Raw genomic sequence first — 23,687 nt, 5'->3', positions numbered from 1 at the left:
GACTCATCAGTCCAGACCACCTGCTGCCATTTTTCTGCATACCAGTTTCTATGTTTTCGTGCAAAGTTGAGTCACTTAGCCTTGTCTCCACATCGGAGGTATGGGCTTTGTGGCCGCAATTCTTCCATGAAGACCACTTCTGGCCAGACTTCTCTGGACAGTAGATGGGTGTACCTGGTTCCCACTGGTTTTCACCAGTTCTAGGCTGATGGCACTACTAGATATCTTCTGACGTCAAAGGAAAGTAAGTATGATGTGTTTTTCATCTGCTGCTTTAGGTTTCCTTGGCATCTACAGTTCTCAATGTTGCCCTATTAATGGTGTCCTCAATGCTGAGAATTACCAGCAGATTTATCCATAATGCCATACCATCAGGGAGGCGTGTGCTTGGCCCCAAAATGTATTCTGCAGCAGGAGACTTTTAGTTTGATATGGGAACTAAGGTTAAAATAAATCTGGTCCAAACCAAGGAAATTAAAATAGAACATATCATGAAAAAAACATAACATAAACTTGACTTTTAAAATTATATACTTAAATGAATCTGGACTTTTTCAGCAATTACCAACTCGGCCCTGTTCCCTTCTGTTGCCATTTTCATATAATAGGCAACCTCATTAAACAATAGGGAAGCAGGAGTGGTGAAGCCAAACAAGACTTTTACAGGAAAAATCAAGATTTGCATATAACTACAGATATCTATAACCCTAATCAGTTGCAGGTACCATGAGATAATGATCATCCAGCATCTTGTGAAATTTCCAATGCATGCGTGTATTAACAGAACACATGACACTCCCTCTGAAACATTTGATTATTGTCACATTGTTGTGGGGGAAGCTTTCTGAGCTCTTTGCAGATTTTGACCTTCAGAAAGTTTTTTAGAGATACCAGTGAAAAAAGTCAGACTTATGGGCTGTATAGATGTAACTTTCAATTTTTTTAATTATTAATAGACCTATGTGGAGTTTACACACATAAACTGCTGTGAGTGCTATGATATACATTTTCTGTGCTACAATGTGTTCCTCTGTTTTGTGTTTTTATTTCTTCTAGTGGTGCTAGAAGCCCCAGATATTGTCCTTATTGAGCGAAACATGGGAAAGAGAGTTGATCCCACCACTGGAGGTAACAAAGATCCTGTGGGTCATTAATGATACATATGTATATACGTCTGGGACAGACTCAAAAGCACAAGGGAACCTAAGGACATAGGTGGTTTTGTTTCTGTAAAAGAGTTACTCCCCATCCTGCCTTAGTTAGGTAACCAGCTTAACTGTGCTGTCTTGCTGCCAAAGTATCCTTTCTCCTGGGTAAGTTGTTGTGATATGAACTGTAACCACAATGTTAATTAAAAAATATTCTGTAATACCTTTCAGTAAGTAGGTCTGGCCATTGGTGGACAAGCTATGGCCCATTGAGGAGTTATGCCACTGAGTCTGACATAGTGGGGTTGATTTACTAAAACTGGGGAGTGCAAAATCTGGTGCAGCTGTGCATGGTAGTTGATCAGCTTCTAACTTCAACTTGTTCACTGAAGCTTTGACGTGAAGCTGGAAAAAACTTGGAAGCTGATTGGTTTCTAAGCAGATCTGCACCAGATTTGGTACTCTCCAGTTTTAGTAAACCAATCCCACTGTTTCATTTGAATATGACATGACTACCTTAGAGGGTGATTAGACGTGCAGGCACACAGACATTAGAAATGGCCAGCGGTCCCACAGCTAGCATCATTCTCAATGTGAGAACATTGCTAGTCATCATGTCTATAGAGAGAGGGGGGAAGATGATGAATAGTACAGCACTATTAGTCATCAAGAAACAAGAGCCATAGGCTTTCTAGCCTGCTTTACCTTTATTTCCAATGATAGTGGCTAGTTGGCTCCCTGTAGACATGAGATTGGATTAGTTGAGTGTCATCTTATGAGTACCCTAACCATCATGCATTTTTCAAAATCTGTTAACTCTATTCACTTTAATATGTCAACATGAAGGCAGGTATAAAAATAGAGTTTTATGTCTGTATTCATATAGGCTGACACATAGGCTGACATATGCAACTGCCAGGATCAGCCCACTTTCCCTGCAGGGTTAGGGATTTTTTTTCTGGTTACTGAGTGTATATTTCTTAAAGCAGAACTCAACTGTATCTGAGCACCACAAACTGAAACCTCTTTTTAATACTGTATATGTTTAATATTAAAAAAACACCCCCCTTAGCATTTCCAGCTGCAGCCATCTTGAGTAAGGGCAGATGATTAATGTAGCATTTACTTCTTGGAATCCATCCATCTCTAGCTCAGGCTTGCAGACAGGAGGGTGTGCTTAGCTAAGAAAACCCCTCCTCCCCGTCTCTAGATAAAAGAAAAAAAAAATGCCAGTGAAGACATCATTTTGGCCTAGGCCAGAAACCAGGAAGCAACTGATGAAGGGTGAAAACAAAATTAAAACAACTAAATATAATATACCTTCCTATTTGTTCACTAATGCTAACAGCATAAGGATTAAAGATAGATAATGTTGATTGAGAGAGTTTAGTTCTGCTTTAACCACAGTAGAGTCAAAATGTACAAAGACCTCTGCACTGAGCGCTATAATGGCTACATGGTTGCTCAGGGCATAGTTATACTTTTCTAAAAATATATTTGTGTCCCACAGAGGTGTACCATACAACCTTCGATTGGCCAGATGACCCAGAAGTGCAAAAAAATTTAGTGGAAGCAGAGGGGATCTCAGAGGAGGAAACTGGGCAGAAATTGCTAGAATATCATAGAAATGTTGACGGAATTCTTCGCACCTTTTCCAAGATACATAAGAAGATCAACGCTGACCAACCGTGCATGGATGTCTTTTCTCAAGGTGCTTATATACATATATCTGTGTGTGTGTTTATAATTTTAGTTTAAAAAAAATAAATCTGCATTTGCTAAACGGAATTTCCATTAAATTAAAAAAAAACACCAATGTGCCTTTGTGGGGCAAAGGCTGTCAAATACAACCAAACTTTCCGATTAAATCTAAAAAAACAAAAAACAAAAATAATGCAAAATGTATCCATATTTTGCCCATTCAAAGCCCAACTCCCTTCCCTGATTGCCAATTGCATATATTTTTTTGTATACTTTCAGAAGTCTTTATGCCAGTTATGTGATGTACAAGGTCCTCTTGCCCTACTCCTCTTCCTGTTTTCTGATGCTTTGTGGTCCTGGATGGAGAGCATGCTCTCTGCATTATTTCACTGTGAGTGGAGGGTGCCATGGTAACCCATTCCCAAAGTGGAGTCTAGAAAGTGGGTTGAATGATGCTGGGTGTCATTTAGCTAAGAAAAGGACTAACAATAGGTCTCAGGGCAGATGAGTCGAATCATCATCATCGAAAAGAAGATGAATGTTGCAGCCAGAGCTGCAGTTTTGTTTTTTTAAATTGCTTGACTATTTATTTTAAGTAAAAATCACCAATAGCAGCCTTAATAATTACATCATCGAATGCTGTGGCTTGCATTAGGTGTAGCAGATCGTTTTATATATTCATTAACTTGTATTTTGGGTCTGCTAGTCTTTTAGTAACTGCTGTTTCTTTTTTTAAACACAATGTACAGAGTATCTCCAAGAGGAGTAGCAGAGGACCTTGTTAAAACAAATGTGGGTACCTAATGTCCCAGATCCTACAGTGTCCTTCCCTCTGGGCACTTGCACTTTTAATTGAGTACCTGCTTTCATTTTGACCTCCTTGCCACAAACTTACCTTTTGTCAAACAAAACACAGTGCCCTTCCAGCTCTGCTGAATAGCAAAGATCACATTGTCCCTTTTCTTCACTCAACAAATTAATTAGTTTTCAAATTACTTAATTACATCTAAAAGTTGATATCAGCTTTCATAAAGAATTAATGACCAAATCAGTAAATAAAGACGAGGGCGCTTGAATATTAATTACTATTAATTAATAATGCAGCGGGATGAATTAGGGATGGGAAAGGAGAGTGGAGGAAAAAAAAGACTATCTCGAGGAATTCTCTAAAGATCTTTGACAAGCCACATCAAGCTTCAAATTTCTTTTTTATGCAAGTTAATTAGTCAAGCAGCTCATCTTGGGGATTATTACTCCTAATTAACTTACAGTTATTTACTGAAAATTAGCCCCATTTGTAAGCAGAGCTCTCTGCCTTTATCCGATCGGAGGGTGTTAAGTAAAATCAGTATTTTAAGGGTTGGATTTTTGGAGTCTCCTCAATTACATCAGGATAAATTAATAGTTGTTGCCTCATTGCCTACAAATCCTTCCTTTGTGTCTAACTTTAATTTTCACCTTTAAAGGAGAACCCAAAATTTTATTTTAAGGAATGCTCCATCTTGAAAGGATTACTCCAGTCTTAAGCCCCGTACACACAATCGGACATTCCGACAACAAAATCCATGGATTTTTTCCGACGGATGTTGGCTCAAACCTGTCTTGCATACACACGGTCACACAAATCTTGTCGGAAATTCCGAACGTCAAGAACGCAGTGATATACAACACGTACGACGAGCCGACAAAAATGAAGTTCTGCTTGATTCCGTGCATGCATGGAACTTTGTGCGTCGGAATTGTGTACACACGATCAGAATTTACGACAACAGATTTTGTTGTATCCAAATCTCAAATTTTGTGTGACGGAAATTCCGATGGAAAATGTCTAATGGAATTTCTGACAACAAGCTCCCATCGAACATTTTCCGTCGGAAAATTTGACCGTGTGTACTGGGCATAACTGTTTTTCATATTTAACATGAACCTGTGCTTTGCCCATGCCCATGCCCATGCAAATGTTGGCCCCTTAAATTTTTTTTTTTAATTCAATCTTAAGCTTGGTACACACAAATAGTTTTTTCTGTTGAACGCAGCCCTTAGCTGTTGTGTTCTGACGGGTGGCACGGCCCCCCACCAGAACACTCAGATTAACGTTCTCAGCCATTGGCCATTGGCTGCTGTTTTTTTAGCATGCTCATACGTCAGCCTAACGGCTGGCTTCTGTTGGACCGGCTGACATACACACGGGAGGAATGTCTCCTGACATTCAGCCCGTGTGTATTAGGCATTAGGCCTCATGCACACAGGATGTTTTGCAAACTCTCCTAGAAGCCTTTCCTCCTGGCAGCAACGTTTTGGCAGAAAAAAACTCCCCGACGCTTGTAAGTATGTAATGCATTTAGGAGCATTTAGCCATGTTTACAGGCGTCAAGTGCTTGGGCATTCATTCATTTTAATTACCGTAATGGCCAAAATAATCATTTATTCCGGCCACTGCAATGAATTAATGCTCAAGCGTTGAACATGCCTAGTGTTAACGCGCGTTTAGAAGCATCAAGTTTTTTTTTCTGCCAAAACTCTGCTGCTCCTGGATGCATTGGCTGTGAGTTTTTTTACTGCCACTAAACGCCTCTGCCTCTAAACTCCGCTAAAAGCTTATGGAGTAGATTTACTAAAACTGGAGAGTGCAATATCTGGTGCAGCGGTGCATAGTAGCCAATCAGCTTCTAACTCCTAGGAGCAGCTGAAAAAACATCCAGTGTGCATGAGGCCTTATGCCGTGTACACATGGTCGGACTTTCCAATGGGAAATGTTGGATGTGAGCTTGTTGGCGGAAAGTCCGACCGCGTGTATGCTCCATCGAACATTTGCTTTCAGACTTTCCGTCAGCAAATGTTTGCTAGCAGGTTCTCAAATCTTCCGCCAACAAAACTTTGTTGTCGGACTTTCCAATCGTGTGTACACAAGTCCGTCACACAAAAGTTCACACATGCTCCGAATCAAGTACGAGCCGGAAGAGCTTGTTAAACTAGCGTTCGTAATGGAGATATCACATGACTATTGAACTTCCCTATTTATCGGCTCGTTGTACGTCACCACATTCACATTCGTAATTGTCAACATTTGTGTGATCGTGTGTATGCAAGACAACTTGAGGCCAACAACCTTCGATCAAAAATCCACAGTTTTGTTGTTGGAAAGTCCGATCGTGTGTACAGGGCCTTAGAGTTAAAGGCAGGAAAGCAAACAATAATTGTTTGCAAATAAAGGTGCTAATCTTTACAATTATCATTAATGGTAATGATTATTGCTATGTTCTGTAGTTCAGATACAGGTAGCTCTTTGCAGTCCTCTCCTTAAAACAGGTTTTCTCAACCAGGGTTCTGTGGAACCTTAGGGTTCCTCCCAAGGTTGCTACGGTTTCCTGAAACGATGAAGAGTTGCTACCTCCTAGTTACCACTGATATCAATTATCTTTTTTACGTTCAATATGGTGACAGTATGATGCAGTTTGCAGTGAAGCAAAACAGAAAAAGGAAAAACAAAAACTATAAATGTCCAAAACAGAGAAATATTGCATTAACATAATCAGCAAAAGTTCGATAACTCCAGCGCTTCTTCGATAAGGAAGGCGTTCTCTGTGCAGACTTATGCCGCGTACACACGACCGGACTTTAGGGCATATTTGGTCCGGCGAACCGGAGTCCGTCGGACAATTCGATCGTCTGTGGGCTCCAGCGGACTTTTTTTCTCAAAAGTTTGACGGACCTAGAAATGAAACATGTTTCAAATCTGTCCGACGGACTCGAGTCCGGTCGAAAAGTCCGCTCGTCTGTATGCTAGTCCGATGGACAAAAAACGATGCTAGGGCAGCTATTGGCTACTGGCTATGAACTTCCTTGTTTTAGTCCGGTCGTACATCATCACGTACGAATCCGTTGGACTTTGGTTGATCGTGTGTAGGCAAGTCCGTTCATTCGGTCTGCCGTAAAGTCCGCTCGTGTGTACGCAGCATTAGGGTACATGCAAATCAGGCAGTCACCAGCAATATTATGAAAATAAAACACCATAATCAACCTTGAAAAAAGGTAATTAGTCAAACCAAGAGGAAATAAAGGAGAGAGAGGAAGAAAGATAGAAGGAAGAAAAAAAAATAGAAGGGAGATAATGGTAGAGGAAGAGAATCCCAGAGATGTGGGGAGAGCTAGGTAAGAGGAGAAAGTAAATTGGGAGGGGAAGAGCCCAGAGGCCATATAGCACCAGAAGTTTAGGACAGGGGTACGTGTATATATGGAGCCCAAGGTTCCCAGGTTTGTTCAAACATATTGCTTTGGTCATTAATATTACTAGCAATTTTTTATGACTCATGATCCATGATATTTTATGTTTGAATCATCCAAAAGATACTGAGGGTGTCTTCCATGCTCCTGCTATAGTGACTTTTGCCTCCAACAAGATAAAATAGACCAGGCGTTTCAAGGACGTTGCCACCCAGGTGACAAATCATTAACTAGGGCTAAATGTGGTTGTTGTTTAATGGGGAGCCCCGTCACCTTTTGGAGCATCAAAAACACCCTATCAATGATCTTTTTAGCTGTATGTAAGGAGGGCACTTTTGCCACTGGTGAACAATGTAAGAGTGTCCTTCTCCCACTGACTTTTTATATAAGGGCTCCTTCTCCTTGGCTACCAGTGTATGAGACCACTACACTGACTACCAATATAAGAAAGAACTTTTCCACTGACTGCCAGTGTGAAAGGCACTACAATATTCACTGTTGTTTCTTTTTCAAACATTATTATTATTATTTGTTCCATTTTCTGATTGTTACTGAAACATTTTTCTTCCTATAGAGCAGGGGAGTGTTAAAAAAAATTTGCTCTTGGTGTCAGATATGCTAGATACACTACACTACAATACAATACAATACAATACAATACATTGGTAAAGTTGATCCGGGATTTTTTTTCCCCTGCTAAAGCAAATTTGTTGATGCTTTGCTGGGGTTTTTGGCCTTCCTCTGGATCAACTGTGGGTATAGGATTGTATTATTTTTTTATTGGTTGAACTAGATGGACTTGTGTCTTTTTTTTCAACCAGACTAACTATGTAACTACATTCTTTATTCTTTTATGTATTAAAGTGGTGTTCCGGCCAAATTATACTTTTTAAATAAAAATACCCCTATAATACACAAGCTTAATGTATTCTAGTAAAGTTAGTCTGTAAACTAAGGTCTGTTTTGTTAGTTTATAGCAGTAGTTTGTTATTTTATAAACTTGCAGCAGGCCGTGGCCATCTTAAGTGTGGGCATCTGAAGCCAGAGTGTATTTTTTCCTGGATCTCATCCTTGCAGATCTCGCGCATGCTCAGTGCAGCACAAGCAGTGTAATAGGTTTCAGGTCAGGTTTCCATAGCGGTGTCAGAGGAAGTTGCCGGGCCTTCCCAGAAGGCATTGCAAACAGGAAATGATGCGATGGGCCTCGGCCAGGGAGGAGGAAGTGAAAAATGAATACAGCAGATACAGTTTACAGTGCACAGTTTAGTGAGGGATGCTGAAGAGTTGTAAAAGTGGGTGGAACTGCACTTTAATATATTTGCAATTTTCTGACCATGAAAATATGTTGTGCATTGGAGATCTAATAATTTAGCAAGAAAATGATTTCAAGGGTACCTCTGTAAAACAGTAAAAAGGTTGAGAATGCTGTCTTAAACCATTTTTTTTAAAAATAATCCCATATCTAGAAACCATATTGCTTTAAGATTCAGACAGCGATCCACACAACTTTTCCTATAGGGTTTATTACAGATCATGCTACCCTTGCCTTACTGTTGTTTCTCAACTTTGTAATTAAAGGGAAAGCAAAGTAAAAAAAATAAAAAAACTGCTAGGAAATCGAGTGATGTGGCAGAAGAGCCTTCTTCCTCTTGCCCCTCGCAGCTTTTTATTTTGTGTACACTGCCTGCTATGTATGTTCCCAGCTCTGTACCACCCCCCAAGTGCAGTGACCTACTTCAATCTGTACAAATCAATGCAAGCTTACCACAAGGGTACGTGGTAAACATTTGTTTAGTATGTGCCCTGTTCACACCACACTGCTGCGTTGAGGTGGGTTGCAGTGCGCTGCATAAAAATGAAGGCTGCATTTTTATCCACCGCACCTCACCTCATGTCAGACCACAACAGATAGAGATAAAATAAATGTAATTTTGTGTCATTTCAATTAGGTTTTTTAAAAAAAAGGTAAACAGTGCCTATGGTGTTGATCTACTAAAACTGGAGAGTGCAAAATCCGGTGCAGCTGTGCACTGTAGACAATCAACTTCTACATTAAAGTGATTGTAAACGATCACCTTGTAAAACAACCCATTCAGTTTAAAATAAAAATGAAAGGCAAACATTTGTGTATAGATATTAAAAAAATCATTATAAATAACTTTTTTCCCTTTTTATAAGTGATCACATTCCCTCTGTTCTCAGCTGCATAAGAGCTAGGGGGAGGAGAAGCAGCAGCACACTGATCTTCCTAGTGAATGGCTGTGCAGTGGGGGGGTGTCAGGACAAGTCTGATCATTGGAGGAACACAGGCTGAGTTTCCAGCATAGCTAGAGAACTGACCATGGGGAGAACTACTTAGTGTGGTCAGTTTTTAATAGGAAAGCAAGGGGGCTGGCAGGAACACCAGGGATTTTACACAAAGGAAGCAATAAAAAGCGAGCATTTAATTTTCCCATACAAGTACATAGTACAGCAGACACATATCAGAAATATGAAGTGTTGGGGTAACAGACCCTTTAACCACTTCAGCCCCTGAAGGATTTACCGCCTTAATTACCACGCCATTTTTTGTGATACGGCACTGCATCATTTTAACTGACAATTTCACGGTCGTGAAACGCTGTACCCAAAAAAAATGTATGTCCTTTTTTTCCCACAAATAGAGCTTTCTTTTGGTGGTATTTGATCAGCTCTGTGGTTTTTATTTTTTGCGCTGTAAACAAAAAAAGACTGACAATTTTGAAAAAAACACAATATTTTTTACTCTTTGCTATAATAAATATCCAATAATTAAAAAAAAAAAAAAAAATGTTTTCATCAGTTTAGGCCAATATGTATTCTAATACATATTTTTGGTAAAAAAAAAATCGCAATGGGCGTATATTGATTGGTTTGTGTAAAAGTTATAGTGTCTACAAAATAGGGAATAGATTTATGGCATTTTTATTATTTTATTTTTTGTTTTTTACTAGTAATGGCGGTGATGAGCAATCTTTAGCGGGGCTGCAACATTGCGGCGGACAGATTGGACTCTTTTTTGGGACCAGCGATCAGTGCTATAAAAATGAAATTTATACAGCGATCAGTGCTATAAAAATATTCACTGATTACTGTAAAAATGACACTGAAATGCCAATGAAGGGGTTAACGCTAGGGGGCAATCAAGGGGTTAAGTGTGTCCTAGGAGGTGTTTCTAACTGTGGGGGGGGAGTGGACTGACAGAGAGTAGAACAATCGCTGTTCCTGATCACTAGGAAGAGACGATCACTCGGTACTCCCCTGACAGAACGGGAATCTGTTTGTTTACATTGAGAGGTCCCCGTTCTGCCTCTCTGTGGAGTGATCGCAGGTTGCCGGCGGACATCGCGGCCGCACGCATCGACTTCGTGCTGCTATACCTCTTAAACTAAGCGCCGTACGGCGATTCACGCAATAGAGCCGACGTGCCACCGTATAAGTTTGTTCAGTTAAGCTTTGACAAAAAGCAATCTGGAAGCTGATTTTTCTCTATGCAGAGCTGCACCAGTTTTTACACTCTCTAGTTTTAGTAAATCAACCCTTCTGTCATGCAGTGCATTATGGGGACGCAGAGGTCCACTACATCTCCTTGCCTGAAAGCTCTGGAATTTTTACAAAGCAACATTGGGGATTGCTCATTCAGTGCATGAGTGAGGGTACACTTAGGAAATCTGAATTTCTGGTACATAAGTTTTGTTTTAATATATTATTCAATATACTCAATAGTCACAAAGGCTATAAACTCGCTTTGTGTGCATTTGCAAACCCACATAAAAAGTAGCTGTGACATCATGATTGTACTGTACATAGCCGGTGCAGAGAGCAGAGCTGTGGGAGGGACCCAGCAGGCTCCACCCACTACAGGCTTCCTGCAGAAAACTACAGAAGGGGGAAGGGGGCGGATACAAGACCAGTCACCCTGCAAGAACAGCACTGCCTGGTCTTTAGCGTAGTACACACGGTACGTTTTTTTTTTTGTCATTCAAACCCAGTGGGCTGAATGAAAAAAAAAACTGAAGAGCTTGTGAGGATTTTGCTCTGCTAACTATGCAATGTTAGTACAGCGATCTCCCCGCTGTGCTATTGTGTTCTGACAGGGGGGGCCACCCTCCCCCGTAACACACCAGTCAGAGCCCACTGCCGTTGGCTGCCAGTGTTGATCAGATGCTAATCGGCTGCTTATTTTCCAGCATGTCCATTCGACAGAAGCCAGTAGTGAGATCTGTTTCTTTCAGACAAGGATCTGTACATACGGTCCAAATGTCGGCCAGTTTCTACTGTACCAGCTGATTTTGGCCTATATTTGGCTTGTGTGTACGGGGCTTTAATCACCAGAAACTACTGCACTGAGGCAAAGTTTTACATTGAATTATTGTACAGATCTGAAAGATATAGGAATACACGACTCTCATGCCCGTACACACGATCTGACTTTCCGACAACAAAACCATGGAAACTTGTCTTGCATACACACGGTCACACAAATGTTGGCCAACAATTACGAACGTAGTGACATACTAGACGTACTACGTGGTTTTTCAGCTCCTTAGTGCCACACTTTGGGCTCCTTCTGCTAATTTCGTGTTAGTAGAAGTTTGGTGAGTGTTGACTTGCGCTTTTCAGTTTCTGAACGGCCGTTCGTCAACCAGACATGTTGCTGAATCGGAGGAGATAGCGTGTTATTTATTATTGGCCTTGGAGTTTTTGCTTTGACATTATTTTTTGGTTGAATAATGGTTTGATTTGATATATTTTCTATATTTTTGGATGCATAAACTGTACTTTTTGGTTACGTTCTATTGGCAGATAGCATGTCTAATTTTATTTGTTTTATTTTTTTAATGCACAATAAAAAAAATTGTGGAGAATAATACTTGGCTATGTGTTTTACTTCAAATGACAGTTTGGGAGTCGGCAGTTATATTTTAAAAAATACAATGTAAAATTAACAAGAGACACAAACATAGTTGTATCTTTGTTCTTAAAAACTATGGGATAATGGTGTTGACTTGCACAAATGAAAAAAAAAAAACATAATAATATTATTCTTGATATCACTAGAAAAAAAAGCCTTTGAAAATTTGTTTTGCAATAACTCCATCAGTATCACCAGCAAAGCAGCTTCATTATTATCCCATTAAAGAAGAAGAGAATTGTGCGCTGCATTTGGAGATTTCATAATTTGCCACATCACGAATGTTAATTCTCCATTACAAACGCTAGATTACAAGACCGACCGCTTCTGCTTCCGAGCATGTGTGTTTGTACTTTGGACTTTTGTCCGATGGACTTGTGTACACACGATCAGAAAGTCCGACAACACACATTTGTTGGCGGAAAATTTGAGCGCATGCTATCCAACATTTGTTGGTGGAAAGTCCAACAAAAAATGTCAGATGGAGCATACACACGGTCGAACTTACCGCCAACAAGCTCACATCCAACATTTCCCGTCGGAAAATCCGATCATATTAGCTTATTCTGGAGTTCAGCTTTAGGTATAGGCACTGGAGGGCGCTTAGCTCGGGGTGGAGGTTACATTTGGGTTTTTGTTGAAGTGACAGGTTTGCTCTAAGCTTCGTCCTTCATGTGGTCAGCAAATCAGGACAGTTGTGGGACAAGTAGGATTATTCATATTTCAGTATGATCACTTAGACATGATGGAACTAATACCGAATTTTGGCTACAGCTTGGAAAGGAGGTAATTCGGCATTCAGTGAGGCTTCACTATCATTCCATTAGGAAAGATAAGAGAGGTGAATGGTGATTTTACCATCCTTCCTGAACATTACCTATAAAGTTTATATTGGATATCCTTTTCATTTAGTTCTATTCAGAGCACTGACTTAATTCTGATAATTAGACATCTCGACAATTGGCATTCTACTACTGCTATAGTTTTCTATATAAACGTGGTTGGATTGTTGTATAATGAGTTGTAATCATTTGGATTGTATGACAACTTTCTCACATGTATGAGTAACTGTAAGGGCTTGTATACACAGTTGTATTGCATTTTAATACCTTCCTTAAGCTGCAAAGGCAACCAGATGGGGGGGTATACATGCTGTGACCACAAGGGCAGTACTGCCACTAAATGGGACTCGTTCGAGCAAATGGTGCTGTGCTGCAGCTGTCCTGGTTGTGGCATGGTGAGCCGGCATTTTGAGGGTTAAAACAGGCAGCGATGAGGTGACATATCACATCCTTACCGCCTGTCAAACACCTCTGAAAAGGGGTCCACCGCAGATTGCTTTTCAAAAGAGCAGCATGCTCTTCTGCTAGTGTAAACCCAGCCTCCATGTACACTTCAGTCAGAATGCATTTGTATTCATTTTATTATATGTATTATTATATAGTATATTTATATTAAACTTTATAGTGCTGATATACTGTTTTCTTCACAGAGAACATAAAATCATTCACACTAGTCCCTTCCCCAGTGCAGTTTACAGCCTCATCACAGTCATGCATGTATGTACACTCATTAGAAGCCATTCGGTTGGAAGCTAAGTAACTCACTGCTTTGTATTTGGGATCTCAAAACAACTCACACAAACATAGAAGATCAGTCCCCTGCCCCAATGCTGCAAGGCAGGATTGCTAACAATGCAATATTGTACAACTGATTAAAAGAGAAAAGGTTGAAGTGATTGTAAAGTCAAATTTTTTTAACCACTTCATTACCAGGCACTTAGACACCTTCCCGCCCAGGCCAATTTTCAGCTTTCAGCGCTGTCGCAATTTGAATGACAATTGCGCGGTCATGCTACACTGTACCCAAACACATTTTTTATCATTTTGTTCCCACAAATAGAGCTTTCTTTTGGTGGTATTTGATCGCCTCTGCGGTTTTTATTTTTTGCGCAACAAATAAAAAAAGACCGAAAATTTCGAAAAAAAAAACAAGTTTTTCTTTGTTTCTGTTAAAATTTTTTGTAAATAAGTATGTTTTCTTCAATGATGGGCACTGATATGGCTGCACTGACGGGCACTGATACGGCGGCACTGATGGGCACCGATGAGGTGGCACCAATGAGGTGGCACTGACGGGCACTGATGATGGGCACTGATAGGCGGCACTGATGGGCACTGATAGGTGGCACTGATGGGCACTGATAGGTGGCACTGGTATGCGGCACTGATGGGCACTCATAGGTGGCACCGATGGGCACTCATAGGCGGCACTGATGGGCACTCGTAGGTGGCATTGATTAATACATATGGGTGGCACTGATGGGTACTTATGGGTGGCACTGATGTGTGGCACTGATGGGCACTGATAGGTGGGCACTGACAGGTGGCACCGATGGGCACTGACAGGTGGCACCGATGGGCAATGACAGGTGGCACCAATGGGCAATGACAGGTGGCACTGATAAAACATTGGGGGCATTGCTGGGCAGATCTGAGACATAATGGTGCCAATCAGTGCCCATTTGTGGGCACTGATTGGCACAGATTGGGCACATGTGGATGGCCATGGGGCACATACCTGGCCATCCACATGTTGCCCCTTCCCTGGTGGTCCTAGTGGCGATCCCTGGTGGTCCAGTGTGGTGATCTGAGGGGGGGCTGCACTGATAAACAATCAGCGCAGACCCCCCTGCCAGGAGAGTCGCCGATCTGTCAGACGCGAGTGAGGAAGAGCCGATCAACGGCTCTTCCCATTGACAGCGTGATCAGCCGTGATTGGACACGGCTGATCACGTGGTAAAGAGCCTCCGCTGGAGGCTCTTTACCAAGATCGGTGTAGCGGTGCGTCAGCCTGACACACCGCTCCACCGATCGCCACGATGCGTGCCCCCGGGGGCGTGCGGCGGCATGTTATCCTGCTGGACGTCATATGACGCCCAGTCAGGATAACAGAACCACTTCCCGGACGTCAATCCGCTATAGGGCGGGCGGGAAGTGGTTAAATAAAATAGTTAACATGTTATACTCACCTGCCCCAAACGCCCTTTTCTGGGGTCCCCAACTGGCAACCTCAGCTCCTTCTCTTCCGTGTCTGCCCCATAGCAAGCCACTTGCTATGGGGGAAGATTTGCGGGCTTGCTCCCAAGATGGGCTGTGAGTGTCCCTATACATACAGAGTGCAGCTCGGCCCAGCCACCCACTCTCTGCTCATCAGATTTGACTGACAGCAGTAGGAGCCAATGACTCTTACTTTCCTCAGCAAAGCCTGTGAGACCAGAAAGAGAGGGAGAGATGACCTGCAGCACTGGATCGACACAGTAATTTTTTTTTTTTACCTAATGCAGAGAATGCAATAAAGTGGATGTAGACCCGATTCATGAAATTCTAGCTGGGCACATATATCTACAATGTTTTGTTATCTCTCTTCAAAGCACTAAGTCCCGCAGCTTTCTCCTGCTCTGTTCTTCTGAATGATAAAATAATCTAATGATAAAAGCAGCCAGAGTTTTGTGTTGGGGAGGATGCTATAAATAGATTAGCACAGAGCTGAATGATTCAACAAACAGAGCTGAAAGTATTTACCTATGAGGAGAGAAGGTGTGTGCCTTTCCTCCAATCAGCTGTCTTGGCTGTATGCCCAGGCTTCACTGCAGTGCTAAAAAAAATAAAAGTGAAGTCAAACAGCGCAGACCATAAAACCCTAACTATAAGCAGCTGTAGTACTGAGGGGAAATTTATCAAATCCCAGAACATAAGTAATAACAAAAAGCAGTACAGCGCATAAATTAAAATTCTAACAAAACCATAAAAGAAAAATCCATATGTCAATTTCAAAACCAAAAATGTCCAGCAATTACTCCGGTGACTCAAGTGACATCCAAAGATAGTTGAGTGACTGTAGTGAAAGAAACCTCCACCTTCGGTAATACAAGCCGCTCACCTCAACAGATGGACCCCTGAGTAAATCAGTCAGGTCTAAATCAGCAGTTCCCTCACAGGGATAATGACAGGAGGAGATGCACTTTAGACTGGTCAAACACCAATAGCTGGTAGGCTTGCAGTAATCACATGGAAAAAAATAGAGGAGATCTAGTGCTCTCTGAATGTTGCTTAAAAGGTTTAATAAAAACAATGGGAACACTTACAAACATTGCACTGTACCCCAGTGCGAAGGATGGAACATGAGAATGGATGGATGATAATTGCTGGACATTTTTGGTTTTGAAATTGACATATGGATTTTTCTTTTATCGTTTTGTTAGAATTTTAATTTATGCGCTGTACTGCTTTTTGTTATTTCACTGCAGTGCTAACCAGGAAGAGAAAATCCCCTACCATGATGTGCACTTTCTAAACAATATATAAAGACGAAGACAGCAGATATACATGTAAAACTTATGTTGGGAGATTTGTTTAATCCCTGTGTATCATCTGAGGCTGTTCACTTCACTGGGTATATGTGAGGGTTTACATCCAGTTTAGGGTAAAAAAAAAAAAAAAACATTAGACTTTAGAACCACTTTATTCCCCGGTGTGCATATTGGGACATATCCTTTCTATTGGAAACTGTTTTTCATCCAGAAATAAATTTTGCACACCCCACTGCTTCAGGTTGCCATGCTACAGTAAGTTTGGAGTTCTGAGAACATCAGTTGAAGAGCCATGCAAATGTGCAGGTTGCGTATTCCTGACACAACCATTGTAGACTTCTTGCTTTTTCTTGGAGAAAGGAAAGTTGCACAGAATCATAAAACAAGAGGCTGCAGTTCAAGAAGCATTTGTGGGAGTTTAGTGAACCCTGAATGCAATGGACATTGTTCCTTAATTTAATTAACAGTTCACTAAGCGATATTACTTGTTGGCCAAGTTGCTATTTAACCTTTGTTTTTTCTGTCATATAATTAACATTTTTTTTTCTATCTTTTTCTCTTTTTTTTCAGTTCTGACCTTTGTTTTAACCAAGCCGCGCTCTCTGGCCCCTCATACGCCACGCGTTCTTCTCTGCGGGCGGCCAGCAAGTGGAAGGAGCCTACAGGCTGCATTACTGGCCCAGAAGTACAATATTGTGAACAGTAAGCGACAGATCCCACTTTATTTAATGAGGCAACATTAAATGGGTGTACAATCATGCTTATGGTCCAAGTGCAGTAACCCACAGTAACCAATTAGAGTGCTGGGAGAGACATTTTCTATATGTTTGAATAAGTACCATGTAATTTGGTGCAGTGCGTTTTTTTTTAAAGTAGTGCATGCATTATATTTTGTGCGGTCAGGTGTGATTTTCAGCCCATTTGCATGAATGGGATGCAAAATTGCACTACACGGTAATGAGCAGGAATTGCACAGGAATGTGGACTGTGTTGCTGTACAATTCAGGTGTGAACCGACCCTTATGACAGAAGAAACTGTGAGGGCATATAAATACCTTCTGTTACAAGAATGCAATACTGTATCCCACAGTACTTTAGAGATGGGCTTTTTGGTTCCTTTTGGACTCCCTCAACACGATCCTAACAGTTGTACATTCCCCTGGGTCTAGTTATCGAGGCACCTAAACTGTCTGAGTTCCCACCACAGTAATACATTTGTTTTCTTCAGTTGTTCCTTATTCTGCCATAGAAACATAAAAAGGAGAACCAGGTACTTGTTTCCCAAGGTGCATTTCGCCTTTGACATCTCTGATGTAGTAGGTTGCATGCTCATGCTGCTTTGATGCACAAGACCCCATCCACATCACTTTTATCAGTATACAGAGTTTATTTGGTATAGACCTTTCCTTTCATTAAAATGGAACTAAACCCTCCTATAATTTTCAGCCATGGAAGCTGCCATATTGGCCGTTGTTTGATCTTCAACTGCCATGATGCATGCTGACCATGTGATCAGTTAGTACACCAGCCATTTAATGGTTTGACAGTTTGGTTGAGAGCACAACCAATGCCACAATCCGGCATGTGCCGGGAATGCAGCTGTCTTTTGAAAATGTTAAATCAATGGGTTTAGTTCCGCTTTAATATCACTTTATGGTACACCCCTGCCTCTTCTACCACTAATGATAAGCCCAACCCCTGTGATTAGCCCCATCCCCTCCACAATATGACAGTGTACCTAGGGTTTTTCACATCTTATGTAGAGGAAGGCGTCATTTAAGAATGCCCCTGCTCTATGCAACAAAATTATTTGCAGAAATAATCTTGAAATTTAATAAATATTAATTCCAAAAATAATGGCTAGACAAGAAACACAGACAGTAAAAAGTGTTGCGGTCCCTTTCATTAGTGCTCACTGGAGAAATGCCCCCTTATGGTCAATGCTGGTCAACCTTACCTTGGTGATCACTGAAGAAGTGCCTCTTACATTGGCAACAGTGTAGTGTCACTTTATGTTGGTGGTCAGTTTAGAAGTGATTCCTTACATTGGATTTCATTGGAAATTGTCTCTTTACATTGGTGTTCAGTGTAGGTAGGAGATCAAACCACCATTGCTCACTTGTTCTCACCTTGGAGTCCACATATTGGGGTCAATTTACTAAGCTGCATAAGTTATTTTTGTAAAAGAAATATCCATGTGTTTTATAAACCTTGTTTCTATGTATTGTTTTAAACTGTATATGTGCATTTGGGAAGCCATTGTTATTCATTACATTACAAGGTTCTACGTCCTGCTTTGCAGTGCTACACAATAATATGCCATAAAGAACAGCGCTAAATTACAAATAAAGTGAATCTCAACTTAACATAAGTATATAAATGTGAGTAACCGATAATAGCATATGCCAATGTGCAATAAAGCCAATATATTAGTAGAAAAAGCTTATTATCATTCCAAAAGAAATTTTTAAAGAAAAAGTCCAGTGTAAAAGTCCACATAAACAAACATGAAAGTTCCAGAGAGTAAAAATATGTATTAAGCAACTGTTGTGTCACTCTCAGTGTCCCCACACTTCTCCTTCCTGCCGGAAAAGACTTGTATACACCACCATTTGTCACCAATTAAAGGAGCCTCTTGCCAGATGGAGTGGACCATTAAATTATAAAAGGTCAGACAATACTCTATATCCTCCAAGTCATAGAAAGGCTTCCAGTTGAGGATGGATTCTCCTTCCCGGTCATTCCACCGCCATCAGAAGTATTCCACAGATAAATAAAATCGGTATAGTCCCATAGCGAAATATGTAAAACTCAAGTTTATTAAAAGACTTGCGCAAAAAAACAATACGTGAAAGAGATAATAAAAATAAATAAAAACAGCTAAAAAGACACAAGTTCATCTAGTTCAACTATCCAGTTTAACCAATCTTCTGCTGAAGTCTGAAGGAAAACTGACTCTTCTGGGAGTGTCAATCTCCTAGCTCTCCCGCAGCCATTAATGGTTCTTCCTGCTGAACTCCACATCACTACTGTATTATGTAATGGCTGAAGCAGGAGGAAACAGTGAAAGCAATGGGAGACCCTGAAGATTGACACTCCTGAAAGTGTCAGTTTCAGCATGGACATCAGCAGAAAATTTCTCAGCAGCTTTCTCTGAGTTTAGCAGTAGAGGCAGGTGGTTGAAAGGCAGAATACAAATTACTCAGCTGTTCTAGAAATAAAACAACTTTTATACATTTCACTACTGCTAATAAAATGGTATTTCTCTGTGTTTATTCCATCAGTTTCTTGTGGCCAGCTGCTCAAAGAAGTTGTTGCTGACCAGACAAAGCTGGGACAGTTGATTGAGCCATATATCGAGAATGAACAGCAAGGTTTGTAGCAGAACTTTCAGTCACCATGTTTCCTTAGATCATTGGTTCTCAGCTCCTGTCCTCAGGACCTACTAACAGGCCAGATTTTTAGTATTACCTTGGGGAGATGCAGACTAGAATACTGCAATCTCTGAGCAGCAAATTATATCACCTGTGATGTATTTCAGTTATCTTGCAAACCTGGCCTGTTAGTGGGCCCTGAGGACAGGAGTTGAGAACCACTGCCTTAGATGTACAGTACTGGGTGTAAGTTCACTGAACTGGATATCCAAGGATGCTTCAAATACTGTCTTTGTCACTGATATAAAGGTTCATGAAAGTTAGGTTTCCAGTAAAGCATATTATATGTGCAGTTTATGATTTTTTTTTAATGTGCATTAGATATTCAGCATTGGTAAAATTCAAAGGGCAGGATAGCTAATTTTCACTTAGTCTGAAATGCAGTGTGGGAGCATTATGGAAAGCTAGAAATATTTAGCCCCATAAATACTCCAAGTCAAAAATTGGAGCGCCAATGTGACAGTGCTGGGCTCCTGAGCAGCCAGTCACCAAGCACCAGTGGTGTCACATATGAGATCGGGGAATGAGTCACATGCTTCCCTGTACCTGAAAATACCAAGTATTTTTCCAAGTTTTCATCAAACAGAATAATGTGAGAGCAAAAGAAATGTAAGTATAAACTGCTTCTGAGGCCACTGTGGAAGTGTACCTCTTGTTTTGCCCTGCATAGGGGCAAAGCAACAGAAATGTTGAATCTGGGATGAGAAACTGCACATCTGCAGCGCCATCTCTAATGGATCCCCATGCTCCATGTTGTATTTTTACCTAGTTCAGCATTTTAGATGTACATAGTGCATCCAAAAACTGAAGAGGTTGAAACAAGCTCACTGCTGCCACTTACTGCTTCTGCGTTGTTCTGCTGCCTCCCAGTGTTTTTGTAAAAGTGATCTGGGTGACTTAGAGTCGTCTCATCACTTTTACTGTTCTCATGGCTTCAGAGCACCCCCCCCCCCACCACCACGGCGCTCAACTTCCAACCCCCCCCCCCGCGCGAAGACAGACGGGGATGCGGTGATCAAAGGCCTCCTTACCTTAGGAGGCAGATGATGAGTCCTGGAATGACACTTTGATCTCCCCTCCTCCTCCCTTCACTGTCCGATGCGGCGGGTAGTGCTGGATGTGCTAGATGTGGCTGCGGGTGAGCCTTCCCTGAAAGAGGGAGCCGATTCCCGCCTGGAGAGAACTGCTTGCTGAGCTGCTCCCCGACTCTTCCAAGCTCCACGGCCGTTGCTTCTCCTCACGGCCAAGCATGAAGAGGGTCCTAAGACTCCTTGGCCAATCGGGTCTCAGGACCTGCTTCCTGATTGGCCGGGAGGAGAATTGGGAAGACAATAGCAAATATTAATTTGTTATTGTCACACAACTGGGTGGGCTCTGGGCGCAGTGCTCTGTGCCCTGAGCCCACCCTTTTTTGAAGCCAATTAGAACCTCAGGCTCCAATCATGTGCTTCAAAAAAAAAAAAAACACCATTGAAATCCATGCGTCCAGCGCCCCTGCATGTAGATTAGGGGCGGCACCCCTGCGCCCCTAATGGACCGGTCGCCGCTGTTCTGATTCCTTCTGCATAGAGTTTCTGACCCCTGATGTCTCCATAAAAAGAACCTGCTACCTGCCCAATGCTATTATATAGGGGGCTTGTTAGTCCCCTTGTTATAACAATGAAGCTAACTTAAAAAATGTAAAGTGTACTTTTTTTTTTAATAAAATAGTGAAATAAAAATAAATAAAAGCACTCTGTGCTCAGACATACGAACACAAATGTACACATAAGGCACACACATGTATGTAAAAGATTGCACCACACAAGATGTATTGCCATGCATGCCAGAGTAAGAGCAATAATTCTAGGCCCCTACACTAGACCATACACTGATGAGCTGTAAAGGCATTTAAAGCATCACCTATTGATAATTTATAGTACAGTGATTTTTCCCAAGTCATGGGCCCATGCAGTTCTGAGGCTTGATAGATTTGATATCTAGTCACTCAACACTATCTTATCTTTTATTTATACAACAAAATGGAGATTAAATTGTATTTATGTACACTAAAATTCATTAGAGTTGCTCTTTTCATCATGTTTTATGTTAAATATGTCACTGTCAGTCTTGTCCTGCCAGGCAGTGGTAAGTATAGTAACCCATAGCAACCAAACACAGATCACATCTCTTCTACATAAAGCTAAAATTCACTTCCATTGGGTTACTAAAGTTTTCATGCAGACATTGCATTTTGCCCTCTATTATTGAATTACCACAAATGTGTCTGCTTATCTACATACGGAGATATTTTTGCTGCTCATACTTTGCGAATTAGATAATTACCTTTGTTTCACTTTTCTCTGCACAGTTAAACTTTTGCAGAGAACTGTATTTGTTTTGCATCCATATTCATCTTTTGGAATTGTCTTTAGCCCTATCCAATCTTCTAAAATGTGAGTTAGATGATCCCTAATGCTCAGCCCTAATCCAGCCTCTGAATGGCCAGTACGCGCCCTTTCACCAACCTAGCCCTTTTGACCTTGCGGATTTGTGCTGTGAAGTTCTCCCCTCGGATGCTCCCTCGAAGTGTGTGGAAGGGGCGGGAGCAATAAGGCAGTCCAGCAATAAGTAAAAGAAAAAAGCAATAAGGATACAGCACGGGGAAGCAGGGAGCCAGAGGCTCAGTGGGGACCTTACGCTCCACTCCAGAAACCCTTTGCAGTTGGCGTATTAGCAGAAGCTAACAGCACTTGCTTGTGTAAATAATTCACCAGTTGATTAATAGACACACATGGGTATAATTAGTGGAAGGAGAGACAGCAGCAACAGTAACGGGTACAGCGCTTGGGGGAACAAGAGACTGTAAAAAAATATATTTTCCTTTTTTTTTCTTTTTTTTTACTTGGAAACTTTCTAGGCCACTGGGCGTTTGAAGATGAGTTGGGAAGAGCTCAGTTCCTTCCGCTCTTTTGAAGTGGAAATAGGACAGTTTGAATCTGTTGACTTTAATTTTTCACTAGCTTTCAGAGCCCTGCAGTGCTACTCCATTTTTATAGATATTACTAGGAAAACAGAGGGAAAAAAAGCCTTTTCAGTTAACTCCCACTTTATTACAACCTTGCCGTTGTTTGAGAGGATAAACATGACAGTGCTGTATATTGTTGATTTATATGGGTTAGGAAAAGGTCATTCTATTTGTTAGCAAGTTTGTCCTCCATGGGGCCATCTGTATTCTAAAAGTAGTGTCTATATACTGTGGCACATTTATTATCTATCAATTTAATTCTTGAGCTTAACAACATTTGGTCCTTAACTGGTATTGCTGTATTCAAGGATGACAAGAGTGCAGCCATTTTGAATTTTTCTTAGACACTTCCTTGTATTTAGAAGGAGAGGGATATATAGAAATAAGTACCACCTGTGCAATAAGAGTCATATCAACATGTATTATTATAGTTACATCAAGTTTTTCAAAATATACATTTTCCAGCTTGCTTGGGCATCATGCACACAGGCAAAGAAAAAAAAAACGCAGATTTTGGAGGCATTTTGCCTTTTTTATGCCTCTGAATGCAGCTGTATTTCAGCCGATGTGTCCAAGCACATTGTGGCGTTTAGGTTCGTATTTTACAGCAGCATAAAAAAAAATCCCTCCATTTGGGAAGGAGATTACTACTATAATTTATGTACATAAACACACCTGTGTGCATGTAAATTAATTCCAGTGGCCAGAATAAATAAACATTCTAGCCAATAAAATGAGTTTGCATACATTTCTAAATGGCATACATCTGTAAATGTGCATAAAGGCGCATAATTGCGCTCCAAAACAAATCTTTTATCTGCTGCATTTTTTCTGCTAGCTCCTGGTAGATAGGAATATTTTCATACAC

General features: G+C 41.0%; 1 protein-coding gene across 6 annotated transcripts in view; it reads left to right on the top strand.

Moving 5' to 3' along the window:
- AK8 (adenylate kinase 8) overlaps positions 1-23,687 on the top strand; it is a 312,083-nt gene that overhangs the window by 169,268 nt on the left and 119,128 nt on the right. For all 6 annotated transcript variants that reach the window (XM_073600536.1, XM_073600535.1, XM_073600541.1 and 3 more), the window contains 4 exons: positions 1,057-1,128; positions 2,659-2,859; positions 16,949-17,080; positions 19,663-19,752. In XM_073600536.1, the coding sequence (XP_073456637.1) occupies positions 1,057-1,128; positions 2,659-2,859; positions 16,949-17,080; positions 19,663-19,752 (495 nt within the window). The remainder of the gene's footprint in view (positions 1-1,056; positions 1,129-2,658; positions 2,860-16,948; positions 17,081-19,662; positions 19,753-23,687) is intronic.

The sequence above is a fragment of the Aquarana catesbeiana genome, linkage group LG09 (assembly GCF_042186555.1).
Source record: "Aquarana catesbeiana isolate 2022-GZ linkage group LG09, ASM4218655v1, whole genome shotgun sequence".
NCBI classification, from domain to species: Eukaryota; Metazoa; Chordata; class Amphibia; order Anura; family Ranidae; genus Aquarana; species Aquarana catesbeiana.
The sequence above is the reverse complement of the archived record's forward strand: the minus strand, read 5'-3'. Positions and strand labels throughout refer to the sequence as shown.